Here is a 16,496-nt window from a genome sequence, read left to right as displayed (position 1 = left end):
AGAGGTGTGTTAAGCGTCATATGCCAACTCTTCCATCCACAGGGTGAAATGTCGAATTAGGCCCTGTGTTTCTCTCTCCTGTCTGATCTGCCTTTTTTCTGTGAAAACATAGCAACCCAAATAAGGAGATTGGCTGAGAGCTGCTGTGTAAGTGAGTGTTTACAGCGGTCCAAGCCATTCCTTAGAAAGGCCTCGTATGAGTGGTTTGATTGGGTGGTGGGGTGGGTGGATGTCTGGTGAGGGGGGCAGAGTGGTGCGTGGAGGGATGGAGGGAGGAAGGGAGAGGGAAGCATCGGAGACTACACTCAGGTTTGGTTGGGAGTTTAAAGCATTGACAGCAGCCCTAGGCTCAAGTCTGCATCCCTCTGTGCTGCGCTTGCAACCTCTTGTCTCGCACTCCATTGCTCTCCCTCTCTCTACCTCTGTCGGTTTCTCTAGCCCTCTGACTTGTGGACTCAGGATCTAGTAGTCACTCCATAGGACAGGCTCTATCTCAAACTACAGGGGTAACACAACTTTCTCAGCTACATTTCTCTTCTCCGTGAGCACACTAACCAGGCACTATGGAGGCCATCAAGAAGAAGATGCAGATGCTGAAGCTGGACAAGGAGAACGCCATCGACCGCGCAGAGCAGGCTGAGACCGACAAGAAGACAGCAGAGGACAAGTACAAGCAGGTGAATTGAGAAAGAGACATGCAGATGAATCTATGAAACATCACTCAGTTGACACAGAAAAAAGGCACTTTGCCACAGAAGGATAAAGTGCAGGATTTAATCAAAAGCTATGTTCATAAAGGGATATCACAAGAGATATCCGAGTTGGATGATGCTTAAATTCAAACCATGTACGGGCTCTGATGTCTCATACTGCTCTACACTCTGTAAGCCAATCTAAACATTTGTTCCATACCAGATGTATTTCAGAGAAAATTGTGTGTAATTAATCCAATGCAAATAGGTTTGATTAAAGTGTGGACCCAAATCAAAGATTGACAGTGTTAGCAAATGTATTGTTAGGGAATTGTAATAAAAGATGTGAGACCAAGTCAATCAAAGTTAATGAAAGAATCAAAGTGGACCTAGTGTGCATATGCCTGTAATGTCTGCAGCTGACCAGAGCACAGCTCAGTGGAAGTGTTTAGGTTAAATCAACAAATGACCAATGAAAGATGACGTTGACCTATGAGGAAAGATTCTTTACCAACAGCCCACAGCAGCCTTGGGAGGGAAAGAGGACCGGATGACAACTCCTTCAATGGACAACACACAGTACCACTGGGACTTGACAAGAGCAATAAAACACAGCTAAAACGGAGTATAACCTCCGATTATGGCTTTAGTTACATAGTCCAAAGATTAATGATGATCCGAGTACTTTATCTAAACTGATGCCAACTGAAAAAAATGTATTTAAAAAAGGACAAATAGGTGCTGGATGCACCATTGTCTTGATGGTCTGTTGACAAGGCTCAGCCCAAATCAGGATAAGGCCAGTGGTGGTCGGGGTCCTACAATTCCACAGAGATGGACCCAGGCCCCAGATCGTGATGGGGCTCTGGAGAGGTATAGCTGTAGCAGAGGACCACTGGTAGACCAAGGGCGTCTGTACGGGAGTCCATCCAAGTGCCTGACATGAGTCTCCATTGCCTGAGAGAACACAGTCAACCAAGGATAGCAGCTGTATTTTTAGACAATAGGAGATCGGCCGTGTGGAATCCAGCAGGATTATCAGCACTTCAGAGCCCCAAAGGCACAGAGGGGAACTCTGATTACTACTTAGCCCCCAGTGTGTGTGCAGGCTCTGCATGCTAGCGCTTTATTGTTCTGACAAAAAATGAAATCCACTGTCAACACCCTGAGGGAAGTTACCATGCACATTGTAGATTTCTCTCATCACTGTTGCTTTGAGCAGATTATCAATCCAGCTGCAGAGTTATAACTTTATAGGCATTCATTTATTTAATGTTTTACCATCAAATCATAGAGGTGTAACATCGGGGCTGCTAAATAAGTCCCCTGAATATCAAGATGGATTCTGGGTAGACACAAGGTCCTATAAATCCATAGGGTAAAGTACAGGTAGGGAATAGGCAAAAGGCATTGTTAGTGAGGCAGGCAAAAACTCATACACGGGAGGAGTAAATCGTGGGAAAAACAGTGCTCCGAAATACATGTCACAAAACAATACCTCCGTGATGGGGTGCAAAGAACTCAACTAAATAGTGTGTTAATGAAATACAAGTGTGCGAACATGTGAAAAGAATTCAGGTGATTGAGATCTGGAAAGCGAGCTGCATTCAGGGGATCTGTGTGTTTGGTGCAGGTAAAGGCTCGAGCTTAGGGTAGGAAGGGTAGGATCTGGCTGCCTAAGGATGGGTGCAGAGGTGAAGAGGCATTTCAAGGTCTCAAATGCAGTAAGGGCGGTGTCGGTCCATTGGAGGGTATGGGTTTTGACTGGTGAGAGCTGAGAGAGGAGTGGTTGTGCTGCTGCAGTACTAGAATGAACCGGCGGTAGTAGTTGGAGAATCCTAGGAGACGTTGTAGTTCCTTTACGTTGGCAGGTTTGGGCCAGTTAAGCACAGCCGTGACTTTGCCTTCGTCCATGTTGACCCCTCCTGGTGTCAGCACGAACCCTAGGAAGGTTACTGTGGTAACGTGAAAGGCACTCTTCTCAGCCTTACCATAGCAATGGTGGTCCTGTAGCCATTGGCTAAAGTACAGGCAGGGAATAGGCAAAAGGAGTCGTTAGTGAGGCAGGCAAAAACTCTCAATCACGTAATTAAATCATGGGAAAGACGTGTCACAAACCAAACAATACCTCACAGGGATGGGCTGCAAAGAACTGACCTAAATAGTGTGTGATAATGACATACAGGTATGTGAACAGGTGATTAGAATTCAGGTGATTGGAATCTGGAGAGTGAGCTGCGTTCAGGGGATCTAGGTGTTTGAGAGTGTGGTCTGGAAAGTGGGCTGGAAAGTGAGCTGTGTTCAGGGGATCCAGGTGTTTGAGAGTGTGAGCTGGAAAGTGGTCTGGAAAGTGAGCTGTGTTCAGGGGATCTAGGTGTTTGAAAGTGTGAGCTGGAAAGTAGGCTGGAAAGTGAGCTGTGTTCAGGGGATCTAGGTGTTTGAAAGTGTGAGCTGGAAAGTAGGCTGGAAAGTGAGCTGTGTTCAGGGGCTCTAGGTGTTTGAGAGTGTGAGCTGGAAAGTGGGCTGGAAAGTGAGCTGTGTTCAGGGGATCTAGGTGTTTGAGAGTGTGAGCTGGAAAGTGAGCTGTGTTCAGGGGATCCAGGTGTTTGAGAGTGTGAGCTGGAAAATGGACTGGAAAGTGAGCTGCATTCAGGGGATTTACATGTTTGAGGGTGTGAGTTGGAAGCAGACGTTACAGATACAGCTAGATGTGTAACTGAAGGACAGAACTGAACAAAGCATAAACATTCCTACCCATACCAACATATTTTCTTGTAGAAATTTGGAAACACAATCTCACATTTTATTAATTCATCAAAGAAGATAAACAAGTATGGCAACATATGATGGAAACTTGATACTAAAAACCTTACGTTGACTTTGATAAAACGGTGATATAATGACAGTTATCATAATAAAGATGAGTAGGCTAATATACTGAAAGAAGAAAAGACACCAATGTTTGTGAGTGTGTGCATGCAGGAGAGCTAATGTGTGTGTGTGTGTGTGTGTGTGTGTGTGTGTGTGTGTGTGTGTGTGTGTGTGTGTGTGTGTGTGTGTGTGTGTGTGTGTGTGTGTGTGTGTGTGTGTGTGTGTGTGTGTGTGTGTGTGTGTGTGTTCGCATGAGTGGGTGGGTGAGTGAGAGAGAGAGCTAACTGTGTGTACTATTAACTAACAAACATCTGTCCTCCCTCTAGCTGGAAGACGAGCTGCTGAGCCTGCAGAAGAACCTGAAGGGGACTGAAGACGAGCTGGACAAATACTCTGAGGCCCTCAAAGACGCCCAGGAGAAACTGGAACAGTCTGAGAAGACCGCCGCGGACGTGAGTGGGCAGCAAAGCACCCTGGGTAGAGCCCCTATCACACACCCACTGGGTGGTGATTGGAGGAAGGGGACAAGGAGGAGGTTAGGCGCGTGGGTTAAGTACACTACCAGTCAAATGTTTTAGAACACCTACTCATTCAAGGGTTTTTCTTTATTTGTACTATTTTCTACATTGTAGAATAATAGTGAAGACATCAAAACTTTTGAAATAACACATATGGAATCATGTATTTGAGATTCTTCAAATAGCCACCCTTTACCTTGATGACAGCTTTGTACACTCTTGGCATTCTCTCAACCAGCTTCACCTGGAATGCTTTTCCAACAGTATTGAAGGAGTTCCCACACATGCTGAGCACTTGCTGGCTGCTTTTCCTTCACCCTGCGGTCCGACTCATCCCAAACCATCTCAATTTGTTTGAGGTCGGGAATTGTGGTGGCCAGGTCATCTGACGCAGCACCCCATCCCTCTCCTTCTTGGTAAAATAGCTCTTACACAGCCTGGAGGTGTGTTGGGTCATTGTCCTGTTGAAAAACAAATTATAGTCCCACTAAGCCCAAACCAGATGGGATGGCATATCGCTGCGGAATGCTGTGGTAGTCATGCTGGTTAAGTGTTCCTTGAATACTAAATAAATCACAGACAGTGTCACCAGCAAATCACCCCCACACCATAACACCTCCTCCTCAATGCTTTACGGTGGGAAATACACATGCAGAGATCATCTGTTCATCCACACCGAGACAAGACATGGCGGTTGTAACCAAAAATATCTCATTTGGACTCCAGACCAAAGGACACATTTCCACCGGTCTAATGCCCATTGCTCGTGTTTCTTGGCCCAAGCAAGTCTCCTCTTCTTATTGGTGTCCCTTAGTAGTTGTTTCTTTGCTGCAATTCGACCATAGATGCCTGATTTGTAAACATTTCTAAAAACCTGTTTTCGCTTCAGCATTATGGGATATTGTGTGTAGATTGAGGAGGAACAATATTTATGTAATCCATTTTAGAATAAGGCTGCAACATAACAAAATGTGGAGAACGTAAAGGGGTCTGAATACTTCCCAAATACACTGTATATCAAAGAAATCAAAAGATAATTCCACATAAAAATGTTATAGGACTTGCTGCATTGGTTTTGTTGGTAGGCCTACATTATGCTCAAATAGCCAGAATAGCCAATTGGCTACTGTCTAAAACTGCAAGGGTACATCCTCAGTGTTCACTGTAAACACTCGCCGGAAGTTTAAAAACACATTTAGCTCACAAGACATAAAATTTGCTCAGTGTTTAGCGGTCTTATGGCTTGGGGGTAGAAGCTGTTCAGGCTCCTGTTGGTTCCAGACTTTGCAGCACTGGTGCCACTTGACGTGCGGTAGCAGCCTGTCTTGGGTGGCTGGATTCTGACCATTTTTGGGGCCTTTCTCTGACACCATCAGGTACAGAGGTCCTGGATGGCAGGGAGCTCAGCCCCCCATGATGTATTGGGCCGTACTCACCACCCTCTGTATGGCCTTACAGTTGCCGTACCAAGAGGTGATGCAGCCAGTCAAGATGCTCTCAATGGTGCAGCTGTAGAACTTGAGGGCTCATGCCAAATCCTTTCAGCCTCCTGCAGGTGAAGAGGTGCTATCGTGCCGTCTACACAACTGTGTTGGTGTGTGTGGACCATGTTAATTTGTTAGTGATGTGGATACCGAGGAACTCAACGCTATCGACCCGCTCCACTACAGCCCGATCGATGTGGATGGAGGTGTGCTCGCCCCTCCGTTTCCTGTAGTCTGCGATCAGCTCCTTTACAATATTAAGCATTATTGGAATGGTTCCCACCTGTTGGAATGATTTATATATACACTAGATGACTGATAGGGGGAGATGTGTTGAAACCACCATGTTTCCATCTTGGCACTCTTCCACCGTTGTAAAAAATATTTTGGAAGTTATAGAAATTAATTTGTATTTGTATACTTGTAAATTATATTATGTGAGCAAAAATGTTCTTAAAAGTAAAACATTTTTAGATTACTAATGCTACTGTCTCCAATACAACAACAAAAATACTTAAATAGATGTAATTTTGTCCTTGAAACATTTGATTGAAATACTGCACAATTTTATTCATTCCCATAGAGTACCACAGTATGTGGCATAATAACCATACAACTTAGAAGTCAAACAGAGAAATGGCTCCAATTGTTTTTCCACCAATCATTTTGCCTTTAAGGGATTTTAGAAACACTTAAAATTAGGTCTTTGTTTTGTGTAGGCTTACCATGGTGTGACATTTTCATTTGGGCTCCTGAGTGGCGCAACGGTCTAAGGCACTGCATTTCAGTGCTAGAGGCATCGCTACAGACCCTGGTTTGATTCCAGGCTGTATCACAACCGGCTGGGATTGGGAGTCAATTGGCCCAGCGTTGCCCAGGATTGGGTTTGGCTGGGGTAGGCTGTCATTGTAAACAAGAATTTGTTGTTAACTGACTTTCCTAGTTAAATTTAAAAAATACAAATAGCTGTGTAAATCTCTAGGACAAGGTGACTTTTATCAATATATTTGCCTGTATTTACCCCTCAAAAATGAATAGCCAAATAGCTGCTAATGTGGCTATCATAAAGAAGTACAAACGCTATGATGATCTGGATGAGACTGACGAATTGAGGCAAAGGTAAGAGTCTCTGGATTTGTTATTTTTTTATCCTTTATTTTACTAGGCAAGTCAGTTAAGAACAAATTCTTATTTTCAATGACGGCCTAGGAACAGCGGGTTAACTGCCTGTTCAGGGGCAGAATGACAGATTTGTATCTTGTCAGCTCGGGGATTTGAACTTGCAACCTTTCAGTTACTAGTCCAATGCTCTAACCACTAGGCTGCCCTGCCACCCCTATCTAATGTTAGCTAAATGTAGTAATGAATAAATTGGCAACATTTCTCTAAATGTACAATTCTGTGAACTGTCTTGCGGAAGTTTTAAATTGACACAATACCTGTTAGCAAAGGTGTCAGCTAGAGATGACGTAAAGGGATTTGTAGTTTTGCATGACGTCTACTTTGATGCTAATTAGCATTTTCGAATCTGAGAGTAAATAAGAGCCGAATATATTGATAAAAGTCATCTTGTCTGAGAGAGATTTACAGAGTTATCAAAATGTCACGCCATAATAGGCCTACACAAAACACAGCCCTTATTTTAGTGTTCCCAAAATCCTCTATGGGTAAAATGTATGGTGGAAAAACAATTGGAACCCTTTCCCTGTTTAATACCCTTAAAACCACTAGGTTTTATGACGCCTCCACTGTGGGGCTCTATAGAGGACTGCTCCTACTGGAGAGTGCCAACATGGTTGACCGGCGGCTTCAAAGCCCCTTAATGGCCAATGCATAGCATCAGCAATCAATGGTTTATATACATCATTGGTTTGGACCTGGGCCTTTGTGTTAAGAGGCCTACACCAAATTTGGTCAGCAATGTTCTTGGCTACCCACCACATGCCATTGTTTTGAATGGTGATATCCATTCTACTTGTTCTAGTTATATGGCTGGTCCGTTGCCCCAGCGCTAGCTGTGAGTGTGCTTTGATCAGGCCTGTCTGTGTGGAGAATATGATGTGTATATCATTCTGGGCGCCGAGTCTTGAAAGATGAGCTCACCAACTCCCCATACACACTCAGCCACTATGTTCCGCCGAAACACAACCGCACTGGTTAACGTACAGGAATGCTGGTAAACTCTGGATAGTAGATACTGTATGTATGGCTGGGTGGCTGCTATAAAGGGGGTATCCCTCTACACCTGCTTTGACTGTACTTACAAGCAGGTAGCCTAGTGGTTAGAGTGTTGGGCCAGTAACTGAAAGGTTGCTGGATCAAATCACTGAGCTGACAATGTAAAAATCTGTTGTTCTGCCCTTGAACAAGGCAGTTAACCCACTGTTCCCTGGTAGGCTGTCATTGTAAATAAGAATTTGTTCTTAACTGACTTGCCTAGTTACATTTAAATACAGGCTTAGGCTTCATTTCAAAGAGGATCAAGTGTGTGCTTGTCATATTTTTGAGGTTGAGTATGAATAAACCCATATTGTTGTTTTTCAATATCCACAATCTGATTATCTAATAAGATGATCTATTAAAATGTAGAAATTCAGCAACTTTTCAGAAGAGGAAAGGCTGTTTTTGATATTAGTTATGTGCTCTCTGAATGACTGTTCGTCAAAGAAAGGCAGTGTCTGTTTTGCCTGTGGCTAGAATGATGTTATCCTGCTGTCATTATGAGATATTATCTCTCATACCAGACCCACTTTTTCATTTTCCCAAACACAGTAGGCCTGGTGTCTGAGATCTGCAAGCAGACAGAAAGAATGAGCACCAATATTTATACAATAAACAATCTATGCAAGAAAACAATTAGCAGTAACAATACAGTTCCTGTAAGACTTTTTAAAATTCTCTAACGTAAGAGATAGTGGTTTGTAGATAAAACAACAAAGTCAGATTATCTGAGCCGTGTGTACCCCAACTTCAACAAGGAGACCGTATTGTTTGGGGTTCCGGATATCCCAGAGAAACTCACTGTTGTCTTGCACAGGGAGAGAGAAAGACAGAGAGAGAGGAAGTGGCTGACCAGGCGCAGGAAGGCAGGACTGACATGGCAGCTCTGGGGAATTTAGGCCAGGCTTCCCATGAAAACATGCTCCTGGACACTCCACCACATGTCATTTATTTGAGGGAAAGGTCAACTCATTACACATCTGAATTAACACAGCCAAATCAGATGAGTAGGCAGAGAATAACTGCCCTATAAGCCAGACAACAGCTGATTGCTAATGTAAGCTTGTGTCTGTGAGGCATTGTAAATGAACAGTATGGTGAGGTTGCCCCTAGACACTGGTCTAAGGTAAATTGTCCCAGCTAATGATTTAACATCAGGATTTTAGGGAGGTTAAGCTGGTCCTAGATCAGTGCCTAGGGGGAACTCCAACCTGAAGCGTGTGGTATTTCCTTTGTGTCTGTGGGGCATGGTAACCTTAAGAGAATGGGCTGTAGTGAATACGGGTTGAAAAGGGCTGTGGAGCAGCAGGGCAGAGCAGCAGTTCTGGAATGTCAGGAATGCAGCCAAAGCAAACAGATAGGCCCACACTCTGGTGTCTAATGAAATAAATGCTCCAAGTTTTCCCGGTGGGGAAAGCACATAGGCATTCAACGGAGCTGGAGCTGAAGCTGTACCGACCACATTTCCACAAGACACTCACCCGAGACACCATAAGTCAAAACCTTCTGATTCCATCTGCTTGCTGGAGTATAGACAACTGAATCATGTGAATTGTTTTGTGTATTGCTACCCACACACATATTGATGAGGTATTCAACAATCAAGTTACAGTAACCAATACAAATAGGAGTCGCCAGAGCTACACGAAAACACCACAACATTTAGCCTAAAATCAAATGCTTTAGACTTTGATTTAACAACTGTTGATAAAACCTGGAATTTTTGTACACTGTAATAGATAATTAGAATGAACTGTTGCAAATATTGTTCAGAATAATCTCTTAAAGTTCAAGTATGAATTTTCCATATCAAACCAGAGAGAAGAGCTATTTATAGGCACTTAAGTGTCACATTTTAGCCTCATATTTGCTGGACTGGATTTCCTGTTTTCCCTGTCTTTGGTGACTAAATTGAAGCCCTGAATTTGAAGAACATACATTATTTACTATGGCATTGGCAACTGTTAACGTACATAAGACTCTTTATAGGCTACAAAATGGATTGATTTCTTGCCATTGAAGCTGTTCATTGAAAGTCCCCTTTGCCTACACCCGCAAGAATCACGCAGAACGGGAACGCCCCGCCTATCCTAAAACCGTGACCTCATCTGAATCACACTTCTCTGCATTGGAGGAACTTTCCTCATCATTCCTTCTTTTTATTTATTTATTCTCTGCCGTTCAAAACTGGAACGCTTCGCTAATGCGTTCATACATATTTCATTCCAAAGTATATATTTGAATACTTTTTTAAAAGTTACTCTTAGTCTGAGCTAAATAACCACCTGGAAAACCTATTGTCTTGGTTTATACAACTTTTCTTATTGCACTGCACTTGAAGATTTATATTCTGCTATTTCGGTCCATTCCAAAGACTGAGTACTAGTGTTATATCCCGTTTGAATAGACCAAAGCAACCTTTGCACAATATTACAATTTTCGAAACCAAAAGTATTTTTTAACGAATAGTACGAGAATGTCGGGTTTGAATTCTTTGGACGCTGTGAAAAGAAAAATCCAGTGTTTGCAACAGCAAGCCGACGATGCAGAAGACCGAGCCCAGGTTTTACAGAGAGAACTGGATGGGGAACGAGAACTTCGGGAGAAAGTGAGACAATCGAATACTTGTCTTTTTCCTCTGTCTACTCCTTTTAAAAACTTCGCTTATCTGTCCTTCTCCTCGTGACCACGTCTGCTATAATGTTACGTTCTGTAATGGTGTGGAAGATACACGTTAATGAATTGATCTGCCGGTAATGAAGACACAATGGTCTCCAAAAAAGGCTGAATTGCTAAAGGTCCTAGCGCGTGCCCATTAATCATCAGATGTGTGCTACAGTAGGAATCATCTATCTTTGCCTTAGACAATCCACTATTGACATTTTCAAGACCTAAATATATGATCCTTTCCTCTCTTTGGACATTTCCTTTTCATTATAAAGGAGTACGCTGTAACTAGGCTAGGCTTAATAATAAGGCCCAATTTAGGTTTGTATGATTCTAATGCTGGAACAAGATGTTAGTATAGAAAATTGGTAAATCTGGAGGGCCAGCACAAACTTAAGTTTCTTGTAAAATAGCTGTATGGTTCAAAAAGTATTTCAAATGCTTTTGCTTTTGAAATATGTCTGAATCATCAAAACATATTTGCAATAGAAACATTAAATGGCTACTTGTGGGGGGGCCTAATAAGAGTAGAGAGATTGAGCTGTCAGGTCTTGATTGGGAAGGCAGCAAGAGGTGAGGTAGTGAGAGGATCTGGCTAAAGGAGGGGTTTCCCCTTTATTTCAGTGCAATCCATCAAAGGAAGCAAAAGAAAGAGGGATGTAAAATGGATGTTTGATGGATAGCATTGTCCTCCACGAGACGCCCAGGATGTAAATGTGTGCGGATGGCTTCTTGGTAGTTGTTGTCAGATATAGGCCTTGTAGAGAGGCAGCTTTCATTGACATATGGTGATGCATATAGAAGAGACAGAACCTCAGGGCTCATTGGACATGAGTACTGACTCATGATTGGACAGCAGGGAGGCCATAGTGGGTCTGTGAGAAGCTTAAAAACCAGGCATGGTGGGGGATGCATTTTCATTTCATTCCCTGAATTGACCCCAAGTCTGCAACCTGGCTGCTATTACATTCACAGTTTCTTCAGTCATAGACTCAGACCTTACATCATGTCGGTCTTCTCAGCCTCAAAGCATTTGAAATTTACCTCTTAAAGGGATAGTTTGGGATTTTATCAATGAAGCCATTTATCTACTTCCCCATTTTCATGTCTCTCAAGCATGAAAAAAGTTAAAGGTAGTTTCACGAACCAATGATAACTAACATTAGCGCTATGACTGGAAGAACACAGTCAGCTGGTACAGCAGATATATAGACGCTAATGGCTAGGAGTTAAAAAGGCTTCTGGAGTTTGTAATTCACAAAAGCTTCCAGTCATTGCACTATTGCAAACGCTAGATAGCAACTTCCTTCAAACTGCACGCATAGGCATGAAAATGGTATCCACAAGTTCATCTGACTCTGGGGAAGTAGATAAAGGGCTTCATTGCCAAAATACCAAACTATCCCTTCAAGCTCAAGCCATTAGTCTGTGTTCAAGGATGAAAAGACTTGAAGTGGTTGAGTCTTGAGTAAGCACTTGTGTGGCTAACCTCAAGGGTGTATGGGCCCATGTGTGAATAATTGGAGCAAACCAGGGTGATTTCTTGGCACAACAAACTCTTTCATTGGAACAAGCTGCACAAAAGAGGGAACATTGTTATCTTTCTTGAGGTAATGAATCGTCTTTTGAATAGTTTAAACATGGAGACTATTGGCCTAAAATGAACGCCTTGATGTTATTTTGGAGTGAAGTGGCATTCTTGTCTTGCAAGGCGTAACTTAACACAACACCCTCTGCCTTTGTTGAACCACCATGGAATGATAATCAAGAAATACTTGACGTTGTAAAGAACAATCTCAGCTAAAGCCCCACACATACAAACCAATTATACAATCTATATTTATTTTGACTTTTGTTGCTTTCTTAGTATTCAGGCCCACTGGACAGGGGTGGTAAGGTGAGAGTCTCTAAGAGGAGACTCAGGGGATGGATGGGAGGGAGATGAACTGATAAGCAACCTTGGTTGCTGGGTGGGATGGGAAGGGAAGGGGTGGGAAGCATGCATGCTTTCTTCAGGATGGGAAGCATGGTTTCCGGGTGGGGAGGGAGGATGCGGGCGAGTGGATGGGGACTAAGGGGGGGAATGGGTCAGGTTTATCTTTGTATGCATTTTGTTTGATTGTATTTGTAACCCCCTCTGAAAAAGGAAAATGTAAAAAAAAAGTTGGTCACAAAAACAAGATGTGCTTCATTGAGGTTCTATATATTCATATCAACAGTTCTCACAGTATGTACAGTATTTAGATCAGGTTGGAGGTTCTAGGCCTACTTCAGATTATTATCCATATTCTATGCATGTAGAGGAGAGGGATGATATCTATCCCAAGCTGAGCTAGCTTCACTCCCAGACCCTTCCTGGAAGGACTGCCTCTGGCTCGATATAGACCATAGTGCTCCCAACCACAGAGCTAGGATCAGTCAGTCCTAGCCTTGACCATTAGGGGGATGAAACAGTATCTGACCCAGTATCAGTGGTTAGATGCAGCTTCTCTCTACTCCCTGCCCCTGAGGAACAGGCCCAGGATACTGCCTGTCGGCTCCACTCCGACACTTCCTGTGCCGCAGCTTCAGCCCACATCAGCAGGAAGATAAGCAGATGCTGGACATTTCTCCGAGGCCTGGACTCTGTGATACAGACACATCCTGATTATCTGGGGGGTCTAAAAGAGAACCCAGTTGCTATATGAAGTTGGCTACTTACTTTGGTGCTGCAAATATTTCTTATCAAAAGAATTCTATAGAATGTGATATTTATAATCACTTATTATAAAAGTGTAAAGAGCAGACCACACCCAGCTAGCGCATAACATTCTGAGAACCATATGAGCGTGGTTGTCCTATGGTTATTTTGCATAAAACCTTAACATAACTTTCTGGGAATCGTGTAGGATAGTTACATGGCTTTGGAACATTCTCAGCACATTTAAGGAACTTGACAAAAATGTTTATTTTCTTGGTATTTCATTACTTTAACAGGACGTTTCCTAAAAGTTCAAACATGGTTACATTTAATTTAAATTTTGGCAATGTTCTAGACGCTTAAGAAACAACGTTCGTCTGTCGGAATTTCCGTACTTCAGCATAACGTTTCCTACAGGTGTTCTCATGGTTGTATTTAAAGTCATGTTCTCAAATTGTTCCGAGAACGTTAAGAAAACTTTACATAAAAACCACAAGAAAACTTTAATAACATTCAGAGAACGTTCTAAGAATACAAAAACATACATTCCGTTCTCAGAACGTTAAGACCATTGACATGAAAACTTTAGTAACGTTCAGACAACGTTTTAAGAATAATGTATACAATCCATTCTCTGCATTGACAAAACTCTCTCTATCCTCTATCTTGTTAAGTGTCTTCAGGTGTGTTGGCCACACCTGATCTTAATGAGTGCTTGTTTCCTTTGAATGTTCACTTCCGTCCTCAGAACATAAAAATATTTTTTAATTTTACCCCCTTTTTCTTCCAAATTTCGTGATATCCAAATATGATCTTGTCACTTCGCTGCAACTCCCCAACCCGCTTGGGAGAAGCAAAGGTCGAGTCATGCGTTCTCCGAAACATGGCCCACCAAACCGCGCTCCTTAACACCTGCCAGCCGCGCCAATGTGTTGAAGGAAACGCCATTCAACTGACGACCGAGGTCAGCCTGCAGGCGCCCGGCCCACCACAAGGAGTTGTTAGAGCGCGATGTGCCAAGTAAAGCCCCCCCGGCCAAACCCTGTGATGCAGTGCCTTAGACCATTGCGTCACTCAGAAGGCCCCAAAAACATTCAGTTTTACTGGTCAGGATACTTATGGCTTCGTTCCCAGAACCAATAGGAAACCAAAAACGGACGTTCCCACAACTTCCAAGGAACCAAATGTGCGAGCAAGGCAGTCTATCCCTCTCACCAAGTTTTAAATAACATTTGTTTGCTTAGATCTGTATGCTTTTGACAGCCACGTAAATATACAGTAGTGAATGCCAAATAGGTCTAGATTTGTTGACTGACCTGTCTGGTAATTAGCCAGTGGTTTCCTGCCACAAATAGCACCATGATGTATTGCATGCTACGGAAAGAATTACTTCCTGGTTCCACTGAAGAAGAAAAAAATAGCTAACTTTGGACTTTCTCCATGGGAGTATCACGACTATTCAAATGTAAGTTTAACAGTAATACATTTTGGCATTCATTGGGCACAGGGCACTCCCTTGGAACTTGAAAGTACAGTATTTGAGGGAGTGGATGTTGGCTTGTACTTACAGTGTTTACCAGGGATCCCACTGCCACGCATAGTGACAGGCCTAAGCTTGTCCACTGCTTTAGACCAGCATAATATATAAACCAGTAAATAGTTTCACAGGCAGAATGTTTACTTTACCTGCTGGTACTTAACTCTCCGGTCTAAGACCCAATTGAGCTTTCGCTTTCTTATTTGCATACCCACATTACTTCCTGGTGTTGGCTAGCAACAGAGACCCTGCTGAAGCACAGGGCTTTTGTTTTGCACATGTTCTCAGACCCATAAACAAATCAGTGAGCCATTCCTACTCTGAAGCTGGCTTAAGTCAGGATGAGGAACAGGACAGGGTCTGAATGTGGCTGAAATACGATGGAGTTGACCACTCTGTTCATTTAGCGTACTATTTGCATTGAAAAGGCTTGTGGCACTGCATTAGAAGCGCGTGGCTGATGTGTAATATCCTGCCTTTACATATCTCCTCCTGAAATGCCTAGTTATATGAGGCTGTCTTTGTATGTCAAGTCTCTGTTAACAGATGGGATCGCAACAGGACTGGACCAGCACTATAACACAGCTCCAGCCTGGAACACTTCCATAGAAACCCAATCCTTATGCTCTTCATTACCCCACTGTCCTCAAATGAAGCAATAATTAGATTCCTGACGTGCAGTAGCCCTCGCTCCCTCTCAATGCTTATGACTCTTCAGGATGAGAGTGACAACGGGCATGTGTTTTCTAATGAATGCATGTCTCACTCTCACCTCCTTCGTTCTTTGTAACTCAGTTCATAAGAGAATGGCGTTAGTGACGCCAGGGTCTTGGGTTCGATTCCAGCTGGGGCCATCAATACGAAAATGTATTCAGTCACTGTTGTAAGTCCCTTTGGATAAAAAAAAATTACACGCTAAATGGTATATCCCTGTCATCTTCGGCTCAGCTAGGAGTTAAAAAGGCTTCTGAAGTTTGTAATTTACACTTTGAAATTTCAGATCTGATTTTCCCTTCCGAAAACATTTACATTACATTACATTTAAGTCATTTAGCAGACACTCTTATCCAGAGCGACTTACAAATTGGTGAATTCACCTTCTGACATCCAGTGGAACAGCCACTTTACAATAGTGCATCTAGATCATTTAAGGGGGGGTGAGAAGGATTACTTTATCCTATCCTAGGTATTCCTTGAAGAGGTGGGGTTTCAGGTGTCTCCGGAAGGTGGTGATTGACTCCGCTGTCCTGGCGTCGTGAGGGAGTTTGTTCCACCATTGGGGGGCCAGAGCAGCGAACAGTTTTGACTGGGCTGAGCGGGAACTGTACTTCCTCAGTGGTAGGGGCGAGCAGGCCAGAGGTGGATGAACGCAGTGCCCTTGTTTGGGTGTAGGGCCTGATCAGAGCCTGGAGGTACTGCGGTGCCGTTCCCCTCACAGCTCCGTAGGCAAGCACCATGGTCTTGTAGCGGATGCGAGCTTCAACTGGAAGCCAGTGGAGAGAGCGGAGGAGCGGGGTGACGTGAGAGAACTTGGGAAGGTTGAACACCAGACGGGCTGCGGCGTTCTGGATGAGTTGTAGGGGTTTAATGGCCGAGGCAGGGAGCCCAGCCAACAGCGAGTTGCAGTAATCCAGACGGGAGATGACAAGTGCCTGGATTAGGACCTGCGCCGCTTCCTGTGTGAGGCAGGGTCGTACTCTGCGGATGTTGTAGAGCATGAACCTACAGGAACGGGCCACCGCCATGATGTTAGTTGAGAACGACAGGGTGTTGTCCAGGATCACGCCAAGGTTCTTAGCGCTCTGGGAGGAGGACACAATGGAGTTG

General features: G+C 43.5%; 1 protein-coding gene across 5 annotated transcripts in view; it reads left to right on the top strand.

Annotated features, from left to right (window-relative positions):
* The first annotated feature begins 282 nt into the window (after positions 1–282).
* Positions 283–16,496, top strand: part of LOC135524585 (tropomyosin alpha-4 chain-like) — a 30,631-nt gene continuing 14,417 nt past the window's right edge. Inside the window, exons 1-2 of one of the 5 annotated variants that reach the window (XM_064952256.1) lie at positions 283–677; positions 3,890–4,015. In XM_064952256.1, the coding sequence (XP_064808328.1) occupies positions 564–677; positions 3,890–4,015 (240 nt within the window). In that variant the 5' untranslated portion in view covers positions 283–563. Of the gene's footprint in view, positions 678–3,889; positions 4,016–9,880; positions 10,394–14,520; positions 14,598–16,496 lie in introns of those variants that run through there. The other 4 variants (XM_064952252.1, XM_064952257.1, XM_064952253.1 and 1 more) reach the window with 4 other exon arrangements.

The sequence above is a fragment of the Oncorhynchus masou genome, chromosome 31, assembly GCF_036934945.1.
Source record: "Oncorhynchus masou masou isolate Uvic2021 chromosome 31, UVic_Omas_1.1, whole genome shotgun sequence".
Taxonomy (NCBI): Eukaryota; Metazoa; Chordata; class Actinopteri; order Salmoniformes; family Salmonidae; genus Oncorhynchus; species Oncorhynchus masou.
This window is presented reverse-complemented; position numbering and strand designations above follow the sequence as displayed.